The sequence below is a fragment of the Anthonomus grandis genome, chromosome 8, assembly GCF_022605725.1.
Source record: "Anthonomus grandis grandis chromosome 8, icAntGran1.3, whole genome shotgun sequence".
Taxonomy (NCBI): domain Eukaryota; kingdom Metazoa; phylum Arthropoda; class Insecta; order Coleoptera; family Curculionidae; genus Anthonomus; species Anthonomus grandis.
In genome coordinates, this window is record NC_065553.1 from 1,021,627 (window position 1) to 1,048,225 (window position 26,599).

At 32.5% G+C, this 26,599-nt stretch overlaps 1 protein-coding gene across 1 annotated transcript in view; it reads right to left on the reverse strand.

The window, feature by feature from the left end:
- Positions 1-26,599, reverse strand: part of LOC126739513 (cuticlin-4) — a 105,921-nt gene that overhangs the window by 31,691 nt on the left and 47,631 nt on the right. Inside the window, exons 5-7 of the mRNA XM_050445252.1 lie at positions 9,379-9,521; positions 9,116-9,309; positions 2,778-2,983 (exon numbers count right to left, since the gene is read on the reverse strand). Of these exons, the coding sequence (XP_050301209.1) occupies positions 2,778-2,983; positions 9,116-9,309; positions 9,379-9,521 (543 nt within the window). The remainder of the gene's footprint in view (positions 1-2,777; positions 2,984-9,115; positions 9,310-9,378; positions 9,522-26,599) is intronic.

Here is a 26,599-nt window from a genome sequence, read left to right on the forward strand (position 1 = left end):
TTAATTTCTCCAGAAGTTATAAGAAACGTTCAAAGCGAATTTCAAGTACGTTTTGGGCATTGACAAACAGTAAATGGGGTACATTTTAAACACTTATAAAAGGAAAAAAATTAGTAAATTTTGGTTTTTCTTGAAAACAAAGTGTTTTCGATTATCTTGGTAGATGTAAATCATAAAAATTCTGAAATTTTGCAAATTTTGAATATGCCCTTTAGAAATAAGCAATAAAAGCGTTTTTAAATAAAGCGATTTGAAAAAAAATCATTGATAACATTATATTATCTATTTCAATTTTGGGATACACTGTATATTAATTTCTACATAAATCGTTAAAAATGTTCAAAACGATTTTCAAGATTATTTATGATAATATTAAATGATTAATGAAATTAATTCAGATTTTATAATTTATATTAAATAAAAAAAATTATGTTAATTATCTTAAAAACGGTTAATCACATAAACTTGAAATTTTGCAGCTATGTACAAATTGATACGGTCTTTAAAAATACGCAATAAAAAAATTAAGGTTGCTATTTAAAAAAATTGTCATATCTTATTTTTGGGACACACTGTATAACTTTGCTTTCAACAAAAAAGAGCGCAACTAAAAATACTGATCAACGGGTCCGAGAATTTTTTTGAGAAAAAAATTATATGAACTACTGAATTTATTACAAGTTACTGTACCGACATTGTATTTATCTACTAGAATTTTTTTAGTAAAGGGTGTTTTTTTGAGAGGTATACAAATTTGAAGTGAAATAAAACTATAAAAAAAAATTATTGACATGGTATTGGTTTTATTTAAAAGATATTGTTATGCCAATTGTGCTTAAAAATGATTTCGGGCATATGAGCGCCACGGCTGGTTCGAATGTAGCGTAATCGGGAAGTCCAATTTTCGACCACTTTTTCAAGCATCTGGGACCGTATCTCGGCAATAACGCGGCGAATGTTTGCTTCCAAGTGATCCAACGTCTGTGGTTTATCTTTGAAGACATGTGACTTATCCCCAAAGAAAGTAATCCAGGGGTGTGCGATCACACGATCGTGGAGGCCAGTTCACAGGTCCATTGCGTGAAATTATGCGATCATGGAATGTTTCCCGCAATAAATTGATAGTATCACGCGCTGTGTGGCATGTTGCACCATCTTGTTGAAACCAAAGCTCTGCCACATCAAGTCGGTTCAACTGAGGAACAAAAAAGTCGGCAATCATGGCTCTAGAACGTTATCCATTGACTGTAACAGAATGTTGTTATCATTCTGTTACAGTCAATGTCGTTATCATGTTTAAAAAAATATGGGCCAATGATTCCTCCTGACCATAAAGCGCACCAAACTGTGACTTTTAATGGATGTAAGGGCGTCTCAACAAAAGCTTCTGGATTTTCTCCACTCCAAATTCGGCAATTTTGCTTATTGACGAAGCGGTTCGCTGAACAAAATTTTGGATTGAAAAAATGGGTCAAGCTGAATACTGTTTTCCGCCCATTCACCGAACGTACGGCGCGCATAATGGTCACGCGGTTTCAGTTCTTGCACAAGTTGCTGCAAAATCTTCCGCAAAGTGGATGGGCACAGCACCAATTGTTGTGCACGATGGCGAATCGACTCATTCGGGTCCTCTTCAACACTATGCTCCACAGCAGCAATAACTTTTTCTGTGCGCACTGTATGGTGTCTTTGTGGATGCGTATTATCAACTAGAGTATGCGTGGTACGAAAACGATCCATGGTTTTTCGAATAACTTGCTCGGATGGCCGATTATGTCGACCGTAAAATGGACGCAGCGCACGGTAAGTTTCGCGAATTGAACTATGATTTTCAAAATATATTTGCACAATTTGAAAGCGTTGTTCTGGAGTAAGTCTATTCATTGTGAAATGACAAACTGTACTGACCACGAATACACCACCAACTGTCAAATTGACGATCACCAGAAACAGTTATGACAACTTAAAATCCAAACCTCTTAAAAAAACACCCTGATGTAGAAGAAGTACAAAAATCGCTAATTCATACCTTATTACATAAGTTTTCTTTAGCTTCTTTATCCATTCTATTTTCATATTGTCTTGTCAGTATCACAGCCTACTACGGCATATTTAGTTCTTTCCAAAAATTCGAGTGTTTAAAAATAATAAATATTACTGAAAAAGTATAATAATATTTCAATAAATATAAATAATTATTGAAACGTCGTATTACAAATAGCATAAGAAATAAGTTTAAAAAAATAATAAAATCGATCGAACACTGAGGGATGACTTTGAAACACCCTATATAAATGATATGTCACTTAGAAAAAATGTCAAACTGTCACAATCATCTAGATTGTATGAATCAAAAAAGTGTTGGCTTGTCACTTAAGTCATTTTAACTAAAAATCAATCAATAAAAAATGAGCACCGGCATTTTGTTTAGTTTTAATATAATTTGCCGATACATCAGACAAGCCCCATTTTCCCCCTCGACACTCCTCCCAAACCCTTTTTATATCGCTAATCTACCGCGGAAAGTTTAATTTACAATTTACAACGTCATAAGCACTCCTTGAAAGTCACTTGGACTCATAAATATTTCGATTAACCTCTGATCTCCCATTAACGGGTTTTTCATGTGTTAACGACGGTCTCGGACGTCGCGTTATGACCCCCATAGAGATCATAAGTCTATTATTCGACTCTTACACAGAGTGGTAATTAAAGATAATTTTTCCATTAGCCTGGTCATTAATGGAGGGACAAATTACTTAAGTATTATAGCTTACCGTAAGGTCACAACCATTGTTGGCCTTCAGACACAACTTGACGTTGCACTGGTAATAAACCGAAGCGATATAAGGGAACTTATGGGCCTTAAAATGGACTTCCGCTCTACTGGCGTCCTCGGAATACTGGAACATCCCCATTATTTCTTGATCGGTGGGACACCCCTCTGAGTCGATTAGTTTTTGTTCTCCCCAGCCCAGACCATCTAAAATATAACAATAATAAAGAATTTTTATTTACCAAAATTACGAAATATGAATCTAATCTAAATATTCTTGCAAATTATCTGTTAAACATCCTTAAAAGAGTAAATATACATATAAAAAAAAACAGATATAAAAAATACATTATAAACTAAAAATTAACTACACAAAAAGTCTATCATTTCAAGGTAAATATTTGCAGTTTATAGTTTTTAGTATCGCGTATTATATTGTGAAATAGATTGCTAAATGAAGAGTATAAAAAGACAAGCCAAGAGTGCAATAACACCTAAAAAGTAATTTAGCGATCAGATAAAAACAAGAAGTATACCTATATCATCAAATGGTGTTTTTCATCCGCAAATAACAAGCTTACCAAGTACGTTGATCACACCTGCCGACTTTGATTCAGATAGAGAGTATTAAAAATATATCAAAGTCCACTTCATTCATAGCCGTGGTCGCATTATAAGTAGAAGACCATTTGAAAATTTTGTTCTTTTGCCGCCTTCAGTTTAAGTTACGGACGTCGTGAAAAAAAGCCTATTTTTAAGATATTCTGGTATTTTTTTTGGAAATGAAATAGCTATTTATGTACCAAGCGTGTAAAATGATCCTTTTTTTATGAATGGAAAATGTTTGCATTCGCCTAAGGTTCAATTCCCATGACTAAAAAAAGGCGATTTTACACACGTGTAACATACAAATTTTTTTTACTAGATACCGAAGAAAATTAAAAAAAAATTACTTTACGCATTAGTGAAAAAAAAAACGTAAAAAATTTTTTTGGCAAATCATAAATTAAATGTCGAGTAAACGTCAAATTCCTTTTTATGCACTAATACATGAAAGGACTTTTTTAGGCACAAGTGCGTAAAAAGTGAAACTTTATAAATCCTGGGAAACGTGTTAAAGTGATTACGAGTACTTTAGGTACGGTAGTAGAAAAACAACTTTTTTCTAATAAAAATCTATTTTGTATATTCATTCATACCATTTAAGTTTAGGTTAAGTTTTTGTTCAAAAAAGGTGATCGAATAGATGTTAATAATTATTGACCTATATCGCTGATTAGCAATATCTCAAAAATATAGGAGAAATATCTAAAAGTTAATGTCTGTCTTTTTTCGAGTCTAATAATGTTCTTTCAGTAACTATCAATTCCACTTTCTACAAAATAAAAATACAGAGGATGCTACGTTTGAACTAACAGTGCAATTTTAAATTCAATGAACCATAACAAGAAGAGCGGTTGTGTATTTATGGATGTTGCTAAAGCGTTCGATAAGGTTTCTCATAAAATTGTTCCAAAAAAGTTATACAGGGTGTTCGAAAAATAGACGGAGATATTTCAATGGGTGATTCCTTGTAAAAAAATATGAGAAAAAGTTTCTATAAACATGGGTCCGGAAATGCACAGTTTTCAAGATACAGGGTGATACATTTTTAAAAAAATATTTACTCGATTCTTTTGAAATTTGACAGTATTACTTGTTGTTACGAGGCTAATTTAGCCCTAATTAGAGTAAAATTATAAGGTCCAGTGGCGTCCCGGGGGACACCTTAGCAAATATTGTTGGCAAAAAAATGTACGCCTCTGCCTTTTTTCCAGCTTTAATATTTTCTGTTTGATTAACCATTTAAAAATACAACTTTATTGCCTCTTGTATTTTTTTCGTATCTCACTTCGTTTTCGACAAAAAAAATAAATACCGTTTTATTGCATGCCACTGGACAAAATTGGTTTATTAATTTTTTGGTAAAAAAAATTACAGGTGCCTTGGAAAGTAAAAAATCATTCCTGCATAGAGGTTTGACATTGACAAGCGTCAGTTCTCCTAGAAAATCATATTTACCTAATTTTCTTGGTGAAATTTCTCTAAAAAGTTTTTATCTCGGTTTTTGTGATGGAAAAATACAGTTTTGGGGAAATGACAGACATGCATGTAATGTATGCACATGCTTAGAGTAATTGTTATGCAGAGAGATGCCTGTACGCAGATGCGTATTCATAACGGCAACTTCCAGATAGTAAAACCTTTGAAAGCGTAGACCGTAGATTGCGGGAAAGAGGTAAATTTTCTTATTTATTTTTCGTGATGTTTTTGACAATAAAATTACTTAGGAAGTTTTGCCATTCCCACCAATGATAGAGGCCGGCCGAGGTCCGTAAGAACGCCTGCGCTTGAGGAGGCAGTTTTACGTGCCGTGGAAGAAAATCCTGGTATAAGTACCAGGACTATAGCAGCTCGATTAGGGGATAATCATTCCAACAGTATTGTGTGGCAACTTTTGTATCCGTATCATGTTCAACGTATGCAGGCATTACTGCCAAGAGATTTTCTGCCATGTTGGCAGTTTTGCCAAGGAAGCAACCAGTTTTCTTTGCTTAAATGTGTGGATGGGTGTTGGTGACAATTTAATTGGGCCTTTCTTTTTACCCTTAAGATTAAACGGCGAATCTTACTTCAACAAGAATTGCCCGTACTGCTGGAAGAAGTTCCTCTAAATGTACGTAATCAAATAACTTTTATGCAGGATGAAGCTCCTCCTCATTTTTGTATAGCTTTGGGGAAAATTGGGTTGGAAGAGGTGGACCAATTCAATGGCCACCTCGCTCCCCTGACTTAAATCCAATAGATTTTTATTTATGAGGACACTTTAAAAGTCTGGTTTAGACTAGTCCCATACAAACAATAGAAGGGTTAAGAAATAAAATTGTAAATGCTTGCGAAGAAGTGAGAAATAGACCTCGAATTTTAGCTCCAGTGCATCGTTTAATGATTCGTCAAGTGAGAAGGTGTACAGAAATGGATGGTGGACATTTCCAACATTTCTTGTAGTTGTTGTTGCAATAAAAAGCTCCTAGAAATTTTTTTGATTTTTTATTTTCCAAGGCACCTGTGATTTTTTTACAAAAAATTAATAAACCAATTTTGTCCAGTGGCATGCAATAAAACGGTATTTATTTTTTTTGTCGAAAACGAAGTGAGATATGAAAAAAATACAAGAGGCGAAAAAGTTGTATTTTTAAATGCTTAATCAAACAACAAATATTAAAGTTGGAAAAATGGTAGTGGCGTACATTTTCCTGCCAATAATATTTGCTAAGATGTCCCCCGGGATATCTTATAAAATCCGGGATAAAAAATTAATATTTAAAAAAAAATTATCACCCTGTATCTTGAAAACTGTGCATTTCCCAAACCATGGTTATAAAAACTTTTTCTCATATTTTTTTACAAGAAATCACCCATTGAAATATCTCCGTCTATTTTTTGAACACCCTGTATAATATAGGCATAAGAGGAGTAGCTTTAGAACTATTTCAATCATACCTAAATAACAGAACTCAGAATTAGTTCCAGTAAAACTGTAGAGACAGATATCCCTCAGGGAACCGTATTAGGCCCTCTCGTTTTCTTGATTAACATTAAAGATATCAATACCTTTCAATAATTAAATAGTTATATCCTACGCGAACGATAGGTTAATCATATTTTTTAGTAAACAATTGTGTATAATGAGGCAGAAACTGTTCTTCGTATTATTCCAAAATGGCTAAATTAAAGTTTATTAAGTTAAATTACTAAAATTAATATTGATAAAACAAAATGTATTACTTTCTCATTAACTTCTGCTGATCAACCATCAGAAAACTTAATCAAAATAAATGATATAAAATGTGAAGACGTATGCCCAAATTGCCTCTGTTCATGACATATTTAAAAGGTCAGTTCATTGAAATATTTAGGTTTAATATTAGATCAATCTTTAAGCTGGATAGAACACATTACGGAAGGTGCTAAAAAGATTCGAAAATGTATCATAAGTTTTATCAACTGAGAAATATATTCAACAAAAAATTTGGACAATAATGTCATTTCAATCGTTTAAATATGTCAAAATAAGGCTACGTATAAAAAAGCATTCAGATACACTACTGATTTACTTTATAAAGAGATAAAAATTCCCAAGAATTGTAGCCTATATATTTATAGCTCATTTTACAAAAATTAAACAAACACCGCTTAACGGTAAGAATAACTATCACAAAACAAGATCTGTTACAAATGAAAATGCTAGAATTCCTTTATTCAAAAAATCTCATCTTCAAACAAATATATGCTTTTTTGCACCGTTTCAAGTTCGATAATATCCTTTCTTTTATTAAACAATATATTTATACAAATTATCAAGATTTTCACTCTGTGCTGTCATAGTTCTTTTACTAGGTTAATTTTATATAGATCATCTTTACTTCTCCCTACTGGAACGTTCTTTTCCTACTTTTTTTTTCTTCTTTGTGCTTTTTATCTGGGGTCTCTCTCTATCTATCTCTCTCGGTTTTTCAGCTTCAGTAAATTATTATGTTATGTACTTTACCTAGTGTAGAATTAGATTTCTTTTTATATTTATTGCCTTGTTTAAGTCAACATTGAGATACATGTTGGGGTCTCTTAAACATAGGGTACTCACCCATATATGAGACACCCCATCATCACATATTTTCATCTAAGTTTACAGTAGGAACATAGGCAGAATAAATATATTATACAGTGTACTAACTATATCATGTATAATAATGAGACAGCACTAGCGATCCACATAACATTGGCTTTAGTTTCCTTTCAAGATTAGGACGTAGATTCTCGACGTGTATAAATTATTTTAAGTAAGCTTTTCTTAATATAATGATATTATATGTTCCTTAAAACGCAACTTTTCATTTAAAAACACACCTATGCATTTGCAAGTTCTCTTTGCTGGAATCAAATGATACCCAATGATAATATTAGGATTATTATGAGGAAGATACTCTATGCCGAATATCATAAAAACCGATTTTGAAGCCTTGATTTTGTATCTAGAAAATATTAGGAAAATATATAGGAAAATATTATTCAAATCAAAATTTATATTATCTGTTGTATTGTAATCAGATCCATTAAATAAATAATAAAGCGGCATATCGTCGGCATAAAAATTATGTTTCCAAAGCTATGCAAGAATAAAATCCGGAAGTATGAAGAATATACAGGAAGAAGACAGGTGTCAGAATATTATTCTGTGAAAGATATATCCCATTCAACTGGAAGTTGGCATGAAAAGCAGTTACACCATCCAGCCTGCTGTGTTCTGCCAGAGAGGTGAGAAGACACAAAAGCACATGACATTTTTGAAAACCCAAAAAAATGAAATTGTAAGTATTGAAATTAGGATTTTATGATTTATAAGATCAAATGCTTTTGTGTAATCAAGTAGCACAAGTATTGAGACTTTACTCTGGTCCAATGACTAGTAAATCGTCAAGTACCGCTGCCATTGCTGCTGAACATAAAAAACCCGATCGAAAACCTGACTGATTTGTAGGAAATATGTTAAACCTTTGTAGTTGCACTTGAGATTCCATCACCTTCTCTAAAACCTTAGAAAGAGTGGACTTATCGACCTTAGGTCTGCATACAAAAAAGGTGAAGACATTTTAAGTATCGGCATAAAACTCTGTTTCCAAGCTGCTGGAATGCACGAGTTTAAAACCCAAGAATTTATAGTGTGTTTGTTAAGGAATAATTTTAAGACAGAACAAGATAATAGTGTAAATATTAATCGGGTCAGACCCCGTTGACCTAGTTTTAAGCTTTTGTAAAATGTCAATAACTTCATATTCAGTAACAATCGAAAAAGTCAATTTCACTTTTATTCCATCTCTTGTTTTACTTTTATAATTATTTAATAGTCATCACTAGGAACAAAGTTGCTTTTACATGATTTTATAAAGAATTCGTTAAAAGTGTTCACGTCAGAAAAATATAGGATCAAAAACTCTATTAAGATTTTTTTTTAAATCTTGTAATTTCTTATGTTATATATTTAATTTTCTTCCAGACACATTGAAAAAATAACACAATAATGACTTTTAAGAAAACTACTTGTCGACTTCCACTGGCATCAAACAAGCCAAAGCCACACCCCTTATCACTTGACACACGGCCACGTGATCCATTACTTACGAATAACTTAATGATCATGTGACAATTCTGTCTATACGAATGACTCCTCCCACAATGTGACGCAATTATCCAAGATGACCGCCGAAAGTAACATACCAGGGCAAAATATAAAGTCCTTACCTTTTACAACACAGTCCGTCACTCTAATCCCATACAAATCCTGATTATCTATGGAGACTACCAGGCTCAGGGGGTCACCAATTTTAACATTTTCAGCTACCAAATGGTTGGACGGTTCTCCGGAGTAGATTTTCATGCTGCACCCGGGCATGGCCGCCATCGCGGTTACTGGATCGTCAGGTGTAAGGGTTGGACTAAATTTTTGTATAATTGAATGAAAAACATTTGGTTCATTTGGTTAAGAGATGATTGCTGGGACTTACTCCATTTTGAGGGCCTCATTGAATGCGGTGTTGTTTCGGGTCGTGTAGCGGCATCTGATGTGGAAACCTTTGCCTTGGTTCGTTACTAATTTTAGGTGGGGCTGGACTACTATGGTATTGAAGTATTCAATTCCGCCGTCGTCCTTATGTAAGAAAAAAAAAACATTGTATGTATTTTATAAATCTGAAAATATATATAAGTTAGCCTGATTTTGACCCTAAACAATATTTGTAGAGCATACTATTCTAAATACTATGATTTTTGTTTCATTAAAATATTCCAAATGGAAATGGTATAGTTTGACTCAGAAGTTAGTGGTCACCTTGAAGACCAGTCATGTGCCTTTGGCAAAATAAAACTGATATTTCAGAAAATATAACTAGTAGTGATTAGGGCTATATAAAGGAAGTCCGAATTTAAGTAAGGTTAAGAGAACGCACATATAAATGCTGTAATATCCCATCCTTTGTTCCAAGTATATAATTTCCATTACCTTCATCTACTTCCATCACAACAGCAATTATATTGCGGAAAGATCCACGAGCACGGTCGACATCCGGAATAGGAATAGTTACATTAGTACCTACTAAACATGGCAAATATTTTGAATTGGATGTCTTAAGCATTTAATGTGCTTGCTGTAGAAGATTTTGTGATGCTTCACTTGTTATTTCTAAAATTACTCTAGTACTTGGGGAACATTATTTAGGTTCTTTTCGTTATTATATGTTTCCTGTTTATCTATCTCATAGTCAAAATTTTTTAAAAGTGCATCCAAATCCTCCTCAGTAACAATTTTTTGAAGAGCATTTCTAGAGAACAATCTCCTAAATACTCTGCTTTCTGTTTCAAGGAAATATTCCCAAGAGTTTAAAAAAAAAACTGTCCAATATTTCCCATAATATGATGGATTTATGAACCAAAACCGGTATCGTCTATAAATAAGAAGCAAATAGCGAGGTTCCCACATAAGTATAGAATTTAACTATCACTAATTAGTTTCTTGGTACAGTTAAATTCGAATAGCAATTCTACCTGCATTCATCATATATTGAATATAATGCATTAGCATTCCTATAATCTGTTTGTAAGTTCGTGATAAGCAAATCACTGTTTTCGTTATATTTTTTATCAAACAATAAAACTAATTTAATTTAAAAGCAAAAAAATATTTATTTATTTAGCATACCGCATTTAGATACATTTATAAAGATATAAAAGTAAAAAAAAATAATTATGACAAGCTGGAAATATAGAAGTAACCCCTCCATATGCATGTATGTATATATTCGATCAATAACGTGCATACGTAGTATACCAATATTAATAGCCCAATATTACTGGAATACCGCATAAGAAGAATGTAATATAAATTATGCATATATGTACTTACAGCATGTATGAGTATGATGCAAATAATTTAAAGGCAGTTAAGGTATATAACGGTTTATTGGGTGTAACGAACTTTGTATTCAGTTTAAGTGAGATGTTCCTTAGGATGACCATATTACAAGGACGATTGTAAGATATTCGAGGAATATATACTTAAGATATTTAGAACAACTGTCTTAGGATAACCCCTTTCCAGAGAACCAGAATTCAACTCAAAATTTATTTTTTTTAAATTATGAATGCTACATATCAGCAAAGTATGTAATTTTGTTGATAAAACTAAGAACAACTTAGAAAAAACGCTCTTAATTTATTAATTTAAGAATATCAACAGTCGGCTACGAAGCAAACTTTGATAGACATCAACATCCGATTAGCACGGTAACTTTATATAAAAAGAAGGTTTTGTTCTGTCAATTTCGGTATGAGAGAAAATGTCAAAACTATTTAAATATCTTAGTAGTATAGCGCCCATTAACCTTGTCTTGTTGTGAAATAATAAAACTTTGATTATTTTTTATTTTATTGGTAATTACACTATAACAACATACTTAAAGAATAACGAACATAAAACAAAAAAAAATGGTTATATACTAAAACCTATCGCAGAGATAATTGCATGCCAATAATTTGAAGTAGACACAAATATTTAAATAATTAAAAGTAATAGTTCATGGCAAATTAAAAAGTTACATTAATATATTATTAAATTTCTCATTTCACTTACAGATGTGTTAAAAAAGTGAATATTATTACAGTTACACACACTATTACAATGTTCTAAAATTTCGTTTAAAGGACTGCCAGATGAGGATCTAATACTAAACAGCCCGTCATGCCTACATCTAAGACTGACCTTAGGAACATTTATTGAGTTAATAAGGGTGCATCTTTGATATTTTATGTTGTTTAATAATACATATATAATAAATAAAAATCACAGAATGTTGTTTCCTGCAATCATAGAGTTTTGAACCCTATAGCTTTGTAACATGCTTTTATAAGAAACAAGGTAAGGATATGCATTATCATCTTTTAGGCATAAAAATCTCAATATTTTTTCTGTACACATTCAATATTATTGCCACATATTCTAGGTGAGGCTTAACAATAGAATTGTAAAGTTTTACAACAGTCCTTACATTTTTTAGAATTACGAATAATAAAAGCAAATTTTTTATATCCGTTATTGATAACAAATTCATAATAAGATGTAAATTTTAAGTTACTCTGCATGTATCACTTTATTTTGTAGATGGAGTAGTCAAAGTTTATTTACCAGCTGAAGGCACATTTTGTTTTGCAAAAACCAATTGGCCACACCAAACAATCGGATAAAGATACAATTTTTTGAAAAGCTTAAAATTATCCGCAAAAACTAAACAAGAAAAATTTTTTATGAATTTTACTATCGTATTAATAAAGATAATGAAGAGTAAGGGACCAACATTACTTTCCTGAGGAACTCCAGAGGTTGCAATGTATGGTTTTGATAATGATTTACCAATTTTAACTTGATGTGTATGATCTGAAATGAAAAGTATGTGACAAAAAACATACAACCAGGTCAAATGCTTTAGCACAGTCTGTATATATCGTGTCAAGTTGTGTTTGATTATTTACGGCATCATAAGCTGAAGCTTGCTTCATCAGAAATTGTATCATTGATATTTTTTAAAAGATCTTCATGAAAAATATTTTCAAATCTTTTAATCAAAGAATTAACTATTTTTTGTATTATTGATCTATAATTTCTAAAATCTTTTTAAGAACAATTTTTAAAAACAGGGACAATTATGCCTTTTTAGATTTTCTGGAAAAGTGGAATGCTGGATGGCCAAATTCAAGGCTGGGAGGTCCATGCACCCCTTATATATAAAAAAGGCTTGATAAAACCCGTAAATTTTTTGGTTTTAAGTTTTTGATACCTTTTTTGACCACTATTTTGGTTCTCACTAATCAGAGTCAAGTCGATTATAGTTGACATTCTGATAATTATTCTCAATATGCACTGAGTTCTTCAGTAGAGACACAAACTAATTTGCAATGTTATTTTAATCACCGCATTCCTTACCTTGCGGCTTGCCTTGCATAACTTTTGATATGCCACACATAGTCTTGGTCCTAAAAAAGATCCAGAAACTTTCACGATCAACGTGCATGCTTTGCTCTATATTGCTGATATTCGAATTTAGTTTGTAATTTAACCCTATTGTTTTTAACTGAGTTCCTGGAGTATTCCTTTGCTTAGAGAATAAAATGAATCGATAGATATGGTACTTATAGTCTTCGACTACTTTTTGCAAATAAATTTATTGGTAAAATTCGATTTTTGATATCTGTAGTAATATTCCCAAAATAGCATTTTTTGATAAAAATTGGAATTGGAAAATTGGAAACAGATAGACATGGTATTCATTTTCGATTACTTTTTACCCACAAATTCAATGGTAAAAAAGTAGTTGAAGACGAGTATCAGGTCGATAGGTTTATTCAAATTTTTACCAAAAAATGCTATTTTGCTAATATCGCTATAGGTATCAAAAATCGAATTTTACCATTGCATTTACTAAAAGAAAGTAGTCAAAGGCGAGTACCATGTCGATGGGTTTATTTTAATTTTTAAAGAAAATTTGCGATTTTGAGAAAACCGATATCATCAATTATAATTATATTTGTAGAAATAATTTTTTTCCGATTAAATTACAGCTACAAATGGTTTAAAAGGTACATGAAAACGGCGGTCGAATAAACAACAACAATACTGAGTGCTCCACTACTTATTTTCTTATACACTTAAAATTATTTTTTTTACAACAAGCGATAGTTTTATCGGGTAAGCAAAATTACACTCTTAAATAATAGTAGCAGAGGGCGGTCGAATAAGCAGCAACATTCCAATTGGCAACGTCAAACAATGAAAACTAAATAAAATGTCACGAAACGCGTCCCTTTTAAAGACTTGGTCAAATGCGATTTGACCAGCACGTATCTCATTGTATCCAAAAAGCTTATCTTAGACTTAAATTATTATACAGCAATCGACACATTCCATCACAAAGATTAAAAACAATTTTATGTAACGCTTTCGTTCTATATATGTTTGACTATGGTGATGTCGTTTATGGAAACTGCTTGACACAAATTCAAAAAAAAAACGTATACAAGGAGTGCAAAATTCCTATTTGCTATGGATCTATGGAGTCCGTAAATGTGAAAGAATTTCTTATAAACTCTCTGAAACAAACTGGCTTAAAATGGAAACCAGGCGTACAGTGCATTGTGCATATTTTTTATAACAGGTTATTATTTTATAAGACACCTATATATCTTTACAATAAAATTATCTATAGATCGCTTGTACATAATATAAATGTTAGATTTAAAGGTTTGATAACACCTCCTCTACATCGAACATCTATTTATGAGTTTTTCCTATTTCAAAGCTTCACAACCCTATTCCCGATTGTTTCAGGATTTTGGAACCACGAGTCTTTAAACATATAAAATCTTTAATTATTTCCAGCAGGACAGTTGAGTAAAAAAAATATGCCTATAATACAACTTCAAGCACTTTTTTCTTCAAACTTTTTAAATCTGTCTCCTTTCTATTTGCTATTTTAAAATGTATGCCCTATTGATAATTGATAATATATAATAGTTATGTTTTGTAAGATTTCTCTCTTGAATTAACGTACTATGGATATCTAAGGTTAGGTAGAGGAGGGTAAATAAACCTATTTATATAGGTTTTCTACAGCTGGAATTCGCCTCTTTTCACAATAGTACAATTATGTTTAGGATATAATTATTTGTAAATCTAACTTAAGTTGTGAAAATAAAGTCTTAAAACTAGACACTATAGATGCAAATATTAAACTCAACGTAAGTAGAATACTAAATAAACCTTACTAATCGACCCTAACTACAAAATACGAATGAAATAGTACAAAAACCAGGAGAATAATTAACGTATTTACATTTTCATAATACTTTTTAATATTTTTTACAATATTTTTTCAAATTGTTTACATTGAACTTCTTATTATGTCCTAAAAGCTTATTTTTCTTGCTTTTTTACGTACCAAACATCGCAATTATACTTACAATTGTAAAATTATTTTTTTTCTCGATGGCCTGTTGTACCCTTACAAATGATTGAAACAGTATATTAACACGGCGGTCAAATAAGCATCAACAATCCTGAGTACCTAAGTTTTTTAGTTCCTTTTTGAGTAATCATCGACAGCAAAGAGTTTTAGAAAGTTCCATTTCTATTTAGGGTACTTCTATTTGTAGGTGTCCCTTAAGGAGGTATATTAGGACCACTTCTTTATGCAATTTATACTTGCCGATTTAAAGACTTAAAATTTTGTATTATCATTTGTATACGCCGACGATAATCGTCTTTATTTTCACTTTAACGCTAATAATCTGCAAATCAAAATATTAATACCAATCTAAAAAATTTTATTTTTGACTCCCTTTTTCCCACTAATCTAATGGTTAAATTTGTTTTTTGATACCTAGTAGCGGTTTTCCCAAAATCGCAATTTTTTGGTAAAAGTTAGAATAAACCCATTGACATGACATGACTACTTTTTTTCCAACAAATTCGATTTTTAATACCTGTAGTAATATTCCCAAAATTCTAGCCCAACATTCCTAGCAACAAGTATTTATTTTAATCAGGTATTTATTTACTTCCTAGAATTAAAGAGGATAGAGAAATGAATGCAAGAAAAGGAGAACCAGGTGAAACTTAACTTAGGATATAAAGTGTGGCTTACAAAATAAAGCTTAAATAATTGAAATTTGAATTTCCCACCTATTATACTATAAACTTAGTAATTAACAACAATACTATAAATTAATAAACAATGTTAAGTTCTGTCAAACTTGTCAACGTTTTTTGATCCAGTTGGTGTGATGAAATCGGTGTTTTATATATGCAGATAAAATTCATAAATTTTAGACCACACCCTACTTTTAAACTCAAGAGCAACACAGGCGTTATCCAATATCTAAATTATTATTATTATTATTACATAACAAACTTATTAAGAACTAACACCGTTTCTTATTTAAAGTGGTACACCAGCCCCTGTCCGGTTACTTTGTCAAGTCGAACAACGCCATTCACTTTCCTATCTAATTATGAACTATGGGTATATTATCTGGTTTTATATACTGCAAGCGAAGCGAAAATTCAGTCATGAATCCTGTTTTTGGGACCTACTTGACTACGAATGGCATTCAAATTAACTATGCAACGCTTTATTTGACACTTCGTGGTCAACATGATTCTTAAAAATTTAAAAAAAAAATATGCAGATGTGCCAAATTTCTTTGTACTACTGAGGACATCGCATGGTAGGGTCGTGTGGCAAATTGTTGAATTCTATGAAGCTTCTGTTAAGAATTGAATCGAGGATTTGGGTCGCATTACATCTGTTAACAGTGTTGGCCGGGATAAATTTTACATGATTTCTTGTATAATAATCATGTACATCCAAGAAAACTCTTACATGCATAAACGAACCACCCTCAATAACTTCTTAACAAAAAAAAAAAACACGTTAATTTAGGTATACAGGGAAACTGAATTTTATATTTAATAAAGTTATTATTTACATAACATAAGTTATTAGTCAATCACCTCCTCACCTCCAGCTAACCTCACCCAGATATGTCAAATGGGAACCCCCCACCATACATCATCGTAAGCAGGACGCGTAAAATTGACAATATAAAAGCATATCTTCTAGCATATATTAAAATGAAAAACAAACTCAAATAATATGATAAATGATATTCAATCAGTCAATGTCAACAACGTCATTTCTGTCAATTTTGCCAAGCAAGATGGCCGATATACGATTCCGATTTTCCCATAAAAGCTTCATACATGTGTGCAGCTCCCACCGACGTCAGACGCTTACTAAAATAAAATTTAAAATAATCGAGCTCGAACCTAGAAAACCAGTGTACCGTTCCGGCGGTGATGTGCAGTGATCCATTCGCCAATCTGTATATTAAGATAGGCAAGCCTCCCTCAACTTCGCCGTTTGTAAAAATTTCTTATACAATACATTTATTTGTATTAATTTTTTACAATAAAGTCTTTAAAGTTTACTTTTTACAAAAAAGTGATCTGAAGTATGATGACTAGCACTGATTTTTTTGCTAATTTAAAAAATATATTGCATAAAACAAAACGTTGTTGCTCAGCCAGACTCATTTAATTAATATGAAACTAAACTCAGAAAAATTCCCAATCGATCTGAAGTATGAAGGTTTTTTTAGTCACGAGCTTTCCGTCTAGAACTTAAGTCACGAAATTCGGTCGAGATGCTGAAAAGTTGAAAAACTCGATATTGAAGTGCTTTTAGATCGGATTCTTATAATAAATTTTAATTATTATACGGACGTTTCGTAATTATCATCGCATCCTGTCATACTATTTATACCCCGAGTCCCTAATACTTAATTAAGTCCCTTCCGGAAACTTTTCCAGTTAATATTTATTACTTTCTCCATATCAAACTTATAAACTTTCTAGAACTTTAGAAAATTAAATCGTTTCTGTGTTCTGTCTGTGGGCGACTACTCAAAACTAGTAAATACATTTTGCATTATTAATACGCACGGGCAAACATTTCCGGTTTAATCAATTAGTTTTGTTTCGGCGATTTAAATAAATTATTTGTGCGAGTGTATCATTTATTTACACTTTTTCGGGCCTTAATTTACAATAAGGCTCCGTTAATAAATAAATAAATAAACAAATAAAGCGAAAACGTTTGCTAAAATATTATGTTCAATTAAAATTTTTTCAGTTAGCGAGCTTGAAAATTATAGGTTTTTTTATGCATTAAGTCTAAGGTATCTTAAAATTGTATTTTTTCATTGCAACTACATAAATTATACAAGCAAAATACAATTTTTAGACCATATTCAGTTTTTATTACCATCTGCATTTCATAAGTATACAGGTTGGGGAATCGATCATTACGCATAGAGAGGTGTTTAAAGATAATAGACAACGCGCATGCACGCATTTGTTATTTTTCAGTATAACGTTAGCAAGCGTTTGACTTTGATGGAGCACTCTTAAAAATAGGTGAATAAAAATTCAACAATTGTATAGATTTTACAAACAATTTGATTCTGGAAATGGTACAGAATCAATTTGTGTAGTAACAAATTAGAAATGTTACTTTAAGTGCAATAAGAGCTGAAAAAGATGTATATTTAAATTTCAAATTTGCAAATTGTAATAATAAAGAACTTTGGTGTGAATTAAAAAATATTGATCTTTCTAAAAAATCGAATGCTCACCTCCCTTTGCACTTACAAGACGTCGAAATTTTTTTTCCTTTTTTACCAGCATAAATAGTGGGAATAATAAAACTGATGATGAATTTGTCAATTTATTTTAACAACACAGAATTTCTCCTAATGAATTTGAATTTAATTTGATTACTCAGGACGTGGTTGCTAAAGTTCTACAAAATATAAAAAAGCAAAGCATTTGGTGTGGATAATTTGAATATATCTATTGTTTTGCTCTGTTGTACCTAGATAATTAATCCGCTTACCCACATTATAAATGTCTGCCTGGAAAAAAATATTTTTCCTAAATTATGGAAGCGGGCTAATGTCATTCCTTTGCCTAAAATAAAAAACCCCACTGAATTTAATAATCTTCGTTCTGTAAGTATTCTTCCTGTTCTTTCAAAAGTTATGGAACAACAAATTCTGAATTACTTGAATGTTCATAAGCTAATACCAGAATATCAGTCTGGTTTTCGTAAAGGTTACAGCTGTACTACTGAACTAACTCAAGTAACTGACGATATTTGGTAAATCAAAAAATTCTTTTAGCATTACTATATTATTTCGGCTTTTGCGAGTCGGCCGTTTCTTTAATATATTCTTATCTGTCTGGCCGGAATCAAAAGGTAACATTAAATGGCGAAATTTCGAAAGCCCTGGATGTGATTATTGGCGTTCCCCAAGGTAGTATTCTTAGCCCATTGCTCTATACACTTTATATATCATAGATAGCAAAAATAATAAAATATTGTAAACACCATAACTACGCTGGTGACACTCAAATTTATTTTTCGTTTAAACACATTGATGTTGCTCAAGCCAATCAAAAAATGAATGCTGATCTTAGCATAAATATTTTAGCGTAAATTCAAAAGCTACATTTAAAAAATAACTCTGCTAAATCAACAGCTATTCTTTTCTGTAGCGATAGCCATAGAGCTGCCCTTTTGAGAAATTTAAAAATTGAACTTAATAACGATGAAATTATTTTTAAAAACAGTGCCAAGAATCGTGGTCTGGTAATCATAAATTATCATTTAAAGAGCATATTACGCTCAAATTGAAAACTGGATATTCTGCTTTAAGATCTATTTTTTTCCAAAGGCACGTTTTAAATGCAAAATTCTTGCTTAGGCTTATATTTGGCATAACAAGAAGAGAGCATACATATCATAAGCTGAAGGACGCAGCATGGCTAAATATGAAAAATCGACGATTGCTGCATTCTGTTTGTTTTTTTTTCATAAGGTGCTTAAATGGGAAACTCCACCATATCTAGTTAAAAGGGTGACCTATCAAACAGATGTACACAATTTAATTATAAGAAGAAAAAATTTATTAACTGTTCCCTCTCACAATAAAGAAATTTTGAAAAAGTCATTTTCGTATGTAATAGTGCACCTTGTAAATAAATTTAAAATATTAAACTTTTCGATGTCCGAAAACGCATTTAAAGCCAAATTTAAGCGGCATTTGTTCAACGCATACATTTTCTCTTTCTAAACTAACTTAAAAAAAATATATGTATATATATAGATATTATACACACAACCGCAATGTCTAGGGATATTTTGAATAAATTTGTATATATATTTTTTAATATGATCTTTTTTTTTAAATTTATTTGCAAGTTTAAGAGTAGTTTATAAGGTAATAAAAAAACCCAAAAAATTTTAAATAATTTATATTTTTTCTAAAAAAATGCAAAAAAATTAAAGTTGTTGAGAAACTAGGTTTTACAAAAATTTAATTCTTAATTTTAAATTAACAAAAAATAAACAAAAACAATATTCAATAACTTGTATGACCTCCACGACTGTTCACAACTGCTTGACATCGTCTGGGCATGCTTAGAATTAAATGATCAATATCATCTTGGGGTATCTCATTCCAGGCTTCTTGAAGTGTCAGAAACAAAGTTCTTCTATTGTCTCTTGGTCTTTCCATACGAAGAACTCTTCTTTGAAGCATATCCCACATGTGTTCAATGGGGTTTAGGTCCGGGGATTGAGGTGGCCATGGTAAGACATCGATATTATTCATTTCTAGAAACTCTCTAGCAACCCTTGAAGTGTGTGGTCTGGCATTGTCGTGCATGTAAACAAAGGTTTGACCAATTGCTGCTGCATACGGAATAACAACAGGTGCCAGTATCTGATCCACGTATAATCTGCCAGTTAAAAAGTTTTCTAATAAAATGAGGTCTGTTCTTCCTCCAATACTAATGCCTCCCCAAACCATGATGGTTCCGCCACGAAAAGAATGCACTTCCTGGACATTGCACAGGCGGTTTGCGTTTCCAGGCTCTCTCCACATGCGAACTCTTCTTGAGTCGGGGTAAATTCCAAACCGAGACTCATCAGTGAACAGCACATTTGCCCAACTTTCATTTTGCCACAACAAATGTTCTTCCGCCCACAAAAGTCGTACTCCTCGATTACCCCAGGACAACGGTTGCACCCTTAAAGGCCGACGACTACGTAGGTTGTTTTCATGCAAACGTCGGCGTACAGTATCGGCTGAAACCTCAACGTTATGCACTTGCTGTAGCATGATTTGCAATTCTGGTGCTGTTACAGTGGGGCGTCTTCGAGCATTTAAGTGTAAAAAGCGGTCCTGTAGAGGGGTTGTAATACGTAAGCGACCTCTATGCCTTTCCGCCACATCGCCTTCTTCTCGATACCGTGCATATAAGCGTGAAATTACGCTTTGAGTAGTGCCCATGTTCACTGCAACCTGTGCTTGCGTCATACCACCATCTAAAAGGCCCACCGCTCGTATCATTTCTTCTCTCGTTAAATGTCTGCGCTGCATGGTTAGCAAGAACTATACTGAGCTCTATGAACAAACTTTTTTCCAAAAAAACGCAAACACTTTTTTTTGGTAAAAGAATTCAAGACAATAAATAACGATATGTGTATTTGTTTATTTATTTGAGATAAATAAATTAAGTAGAAAAATGTACAGTGTGGTTTAAGCAGTCTAAAATAAGGATAAAGTCTAGATATTTTTATATTTATAGCAAGTAAATAAAATTTTAACAAATTAAAAAAAAAATTAAGAAAATTCTAAATTATCCCTAGACATTGCGGTTGTGTGTAGTTTAACCTTCCCCTCTCCTCTTTCTATCCCATTCCTTTTTAAGGTATATGTTCCTGTTTATTTTTTTTGTATACGATTTTTAATCATAATTGTATGTAGGTATAAATTATTACTAAAGGGTGATTCAAATTGAGCTTCCACATTAAAAATATTAAAAAAAAAAGAAGAAATTGAAAATTATAGAAAAATATTTATTTTCCCCTTGAAGGTAGTTAATTACAATTATGTATGAAAGATGACATCATGTAAATGACCGCCGCGGCTCATGTGGCATGACGTAATCCGTTTGGAGAAATTTTCGACTACTCTGTGGCACAAATCAGGACCTATGTTGGTAATTTCGCGTCTAATCTCTTGTTTCAGCTCCGCAATGGTGTTCGCGTTATTCTTGTAGACTTTGCTCTTAAGATACCCCCATAGAAATTAATCTAAGGGAGTTAAATCACAGGATCGCGGCGGCCAATTGATATCACCGTTACGTGAAATAACGCGACCTGGAAACTTGCCGCGCAGTACTTGGATCGTTTCTCCTGATGTGTGACAGGTGGCACCGTCCTGTTGAAACCAGAGATCTTCGATGTCCATATCTTCCAACTGTTCCCAGAAAAATTCTGTTATGATGTTCCGATAGCGAACGCCATTAACCGTAACAGCGTTCTCCGCATGATCCTCGAAGAAAAATGGACCAATTATGCCTCCGGACCAAAAGGCACACCAAACAGTCACCTTTTGAGGATGCATTTTCACTTCAACAATCTGTCTTGGATTTTCTAATCCCCAAATACGGCAATTGTGAGTATTTACGAAGCCCCCAAGGTGAAAATGTGCCTCATCGCTAAAGATTATTTTCATTGGAAAATTTGCCCCTTGTTCTCTTATCCATTCAGCAAATACACGGCGCTGTTGATGGTCCCTAGGCTTCAATTCCTGCGTTATTTGGACTCTGTATGGGTGTAACTGCAAATCTTTTGTTAAAATCCGCTGTGTAGTGGAATATGTAAGGTCCAGTTGCTGCGATCGATGACGAATCGATGTTCTTGGATTTTCGTTCACACTTTCGGCAACAATAGCAATATTGTGTTCCGACCGACCTCTACGAGCATGCCTAGGAGTTTTGATGTTAGCGACGGATCCAGTCTGCTCAAATTTTTGTACCAAATTCCAAATTGTCTTCTCACAAGGCCGATTTTGTGCGCCAAAAAATTCACGTAAAGCACGAAATGTATTTTTCCTTGATCGGCCGTTTTCATAATAGGCTTGGATAATTTTAACACGTTGTTCGGTCGTATATTGCTCCATGACTGTTTTGTTTATATTTTGACGTTAGAAATGTCACGTTGCCGTTGACAAATTCAGTAGCGTTTCAAAAAAAAAAAAAATTGTAATATGGAAACTCAATTTGAATCACCCTTTGTGTGTACAAAATTATATTGTTAAGGGTAACGAATAATATTTTTATTTTTTTTATTTACATTGAAATAACATAGTGTTGTTCACTGTCTGTGTACCTCTGTTTGTACTTTTTGCTTTTTGAGTGACTAATAAACGTTTTTATTATTATTATTATTATTATTATAAAAATGTCTATTCAACGGTGCTAAAAAAACTAAATCGGTTGACGTACCAGCGAATAATGACCAAAAATATCTGGGATATTTAATTGACCTTAAACTTTTATATTATAAATGGCTACCCTAAGTGTGATACATCATTTTAAAGGGCATATAATCGAAAAAAGCAAAATCAGTTGAAGTATAAGCGAATAGTAATCAAAAATGTGTGGTAATAAAAGATATTTTATCAACTTAAACTTTGGTAGGTTCAATGGTTGCCTTATAGTGTCACATATTATTTTAAATAGCAAAAAATATATAGCAAAACAAAAAGTATCAACAAATTTTATTCAAACAAAATTTATGGTAATGAAATCATTGGACCATTTTTTGAAGAATGGCTTAATGACCAGTTTCCAGAATGTGGATCGGCAGGCGTGGTGCAATTCAATGGCCCGCATGGCCGCCAGATTTAACATCACTAGATTTTTTCCTTTAGGGGTATTTAAAAAGCAAAATTTATAAAACACCACCTGAAAATATTAATGTCTGCATTAAAATCGCCCGTAAACGTCAAAATCGACCATTTTCAGACGATGTTTTAGGATATAAAAAAAGGTTTTTACCTTATGATTTGTACATGGAAAAATAGTATAAAGCCTTAGGAACAGTTTAACATCAATTCTGGACCGATTCCAATTGGTTTTAGTAGTTAAATTTCGATTATAAAAAGGGTCTTATTTTAAGCGGACACAAGCGAACAGCGCAGGTTTCATTGCCTGGGTGACGTGCTTGTTGGGTGCTAGACCACCCGAATTATTGTACCTTGTGAGCCACGCCCGGGGGGTACCAATATTCAGCTGACCGATTATTTGGACTTTTTATGGAAAATTGCCTTTTCTCAAAAAATGGTGATATTTGAAACAAAACGGTATTTAGTGGATTATAGCCAGATAAATTCCGCGTGTCTAAAGGCAAAAATGGTCTTCGTACGTTACATAGGTATGCCAGTATTAAGCGTCAAAGTTAAAAAAAGGTGTAGAGCAAAAACTACTCTACGTAGATGACTGTAGATTACATTAGAAAAAAGCCCTTAAAAAGTATTATAAATGTTGAAAGTTTGAAATTTCCAAGTGCCACCCTTAAAAAGTTATTAAATAAAATGTGATTTTTTTTTGTCAATTTTTCGGACCTTCATGGAGAAAATTTATTATTGCTCGCCCTGTATGGTTCACAAAAATTTTGTTTATATGGCATTTGAAAGATAAAAGATGAACCTATTTTTTGAAATTTTTTTTTTTTCGGAAATAAGTTTCGTTTGGTAGTAAATTCAAAAAAACTAAAAATGCCAGAACTCGTTAAAAAAAATTTTTTGAAAAAAAAGCTCTAAATATGTTATTTCTATCATAAAACTAAGTCTTTTCGCCAAAAAACTTATTTCATAAAAATTTTCTTTTAGCCTCTGGATCATTTTGAACTTTTTTTTTACTCAACTTTGATCGCTTATAATAAATCACCCTGTATACGGATCTGGCTCAAAAAGTATACAGATATGAACCACCAAAGACCCCTTATGTCCTAAAAATTTCAGGTCGATTAAAGGCTTTAAATTTGAGTTATCGCGTCTGACTCGATTTTGATCCGATTTTTTACCATTTTTTGACTTCAACTCGCAACCGTTTCCGTCGCGGGTGTCGGAAAAAAAAAATTGTTTACGGATTCATCATTCCCAATGTATTGAGAGGCCACATGCCAAATTTGATCGTTTCACTAGTTATACAGCCAAAGTTATGAATTTTTTTATCCCAAAAAACGCGGTCGCGCGAGGTCTACGTGACGTTCATAATATAGTCTTCCGAATTCCGAATGAAGAGAGATTGCCAGTGTTCGTGAGGAATTTCGAAACAGACTTTATTATTGTCTCGCGAATAACGGAGCATATTTTGAGCACTTAATAAAATAAATTCCGTGAATTGATTAAATTGTGTAATTTTAACACCCTTACTGTTTATAAGTTTATAAATTTGGGTGGTAGATTGAATGCCCTTTAAAATGATGTATAACACGTATAGTAGTCATTTGAATTACAAAAGTTTGAGTTCGATTAAATATCCATTATTCCCAGACATTTTTGGTCACTATTCGCTGGTGCGTCAGCCGATTTCGTTTTTTTTAGCATTGTTGAATAGGCATTTTAATGCTGCTTACAATGCTGTGTCGCTCGATGAAGATCCCCATTTAACATATAGAAGTGAGGTTAGCCGGAGATGAGGAGGTAATGACAGAACTTTGTCAAATATAAAATTAAACGTCCACTTGTATATCTAAATTGACCTTTTTTTTTAAGTTATTAAGGGTGGCCCGTTTTGGAATGAAAGCACTGCATATATTCCTGCAGCATTTGATGATTTAATTCAATTTAAAAATTAAAAAAATGGACATTATATTAATTTTTGAGCGTACACACATCATACGTAGGACACGAAACTTGGATAAAGCAGGAGTGTAACGATTACGATTTAAGATCAGCCTTATTGCTCCATTCAGCAAATTGTGATAAGTTGTACAATAAAGTAGAGCAGTACTATAGATATGTTACAAGACTTGTAAAGTTTATATGACCAAAACACATCGCAACCTAGCAAAATAATGTAGATTAAGCTTTAGAACTAAGAACTGTCGATTTAAAAGACAATTTTAGTAACACAGGTCAAGGAATAAATTTGACTTTCCCACGTAAGCTCGGTGAGTCGACATCTTTTATATACTCCCAACTTACAACATGTCAGTAAATTACCAACCCTACGTTTTCATAAAAATATTGATTGAAATTAAAAATTGTAGTCATTATTAATGCAACTTCTATTATAATTCGATGACGGATTGCCCAGATTACTGGCGATTTCTTTCAAGGGTTTGATCCCAGCATTAATACTTTCAGCTGCTTTTATCGAGTGTTGATAGACTGGAACACTAATCATGGATTTCCGAGGATTGTAGCCTATGTGTATGCCTGGAAAACAAGTACAATAAACAATTCAAGAAAAAAGTCAGTACGAGGATCACTCAGTTGCTGACCCGGAGTGTGACTACGTATTTATAATTGTTATGAAAATATAAATACGTTAATTATTCTCATAGTTTTTGTACTGTTTTGCCCGTATTTTGTAGTTTAAGCGGATTAGTTAAGTTTATTTAGGGTTCTACTTACGTCAAGTTTAATTTTTAAGTGTCTAGTTTTTAAAAAGTTCATCTCGTTTGAGGATCCCATTTGAGCTCCAATTTAGGTTATATTATTATAAATCCCTGTATTTTAAATTTTCTAGAAGTTGTATACTTGCTTGCATTGACTATCAGTATTTTCTTTTAAATTATTGGTCTCCATCGGCAAAAATAATGTAGAATATTATAAGTGTGTGTTCTCCTGGAGTAAGTGTAATCCAGGAAGGAGGATATTCCTGAATTTCGTTACAATATCTTTGGAGAACTCACCCTGTTTGCGGACGTTACATCGATATTATGGCAAGATAAGGCGGTGGAGGTTTTACAAATCGTTTTGCACTCTTGGGAACTGTCACTCATCATAATACACGGCAAAATCACCTTCTGGCTCTACTGTTTCCAAGATCTGCACTGGTAAAAAAGTCGCTGGTATATAAAAGTAGGAAAGTGATTAATCATTTACCAACAAATTTGATAACATTGAATTCCTTATAGACGACGTTTCGATAATTACTTAATATTTTACTATTGGGTAGGGCGTATTATAGTACGAAAGAAATCTACAGCAAGATGCACTTTATTTTGCTTTTATTGTAATATTTTTCTATTAATG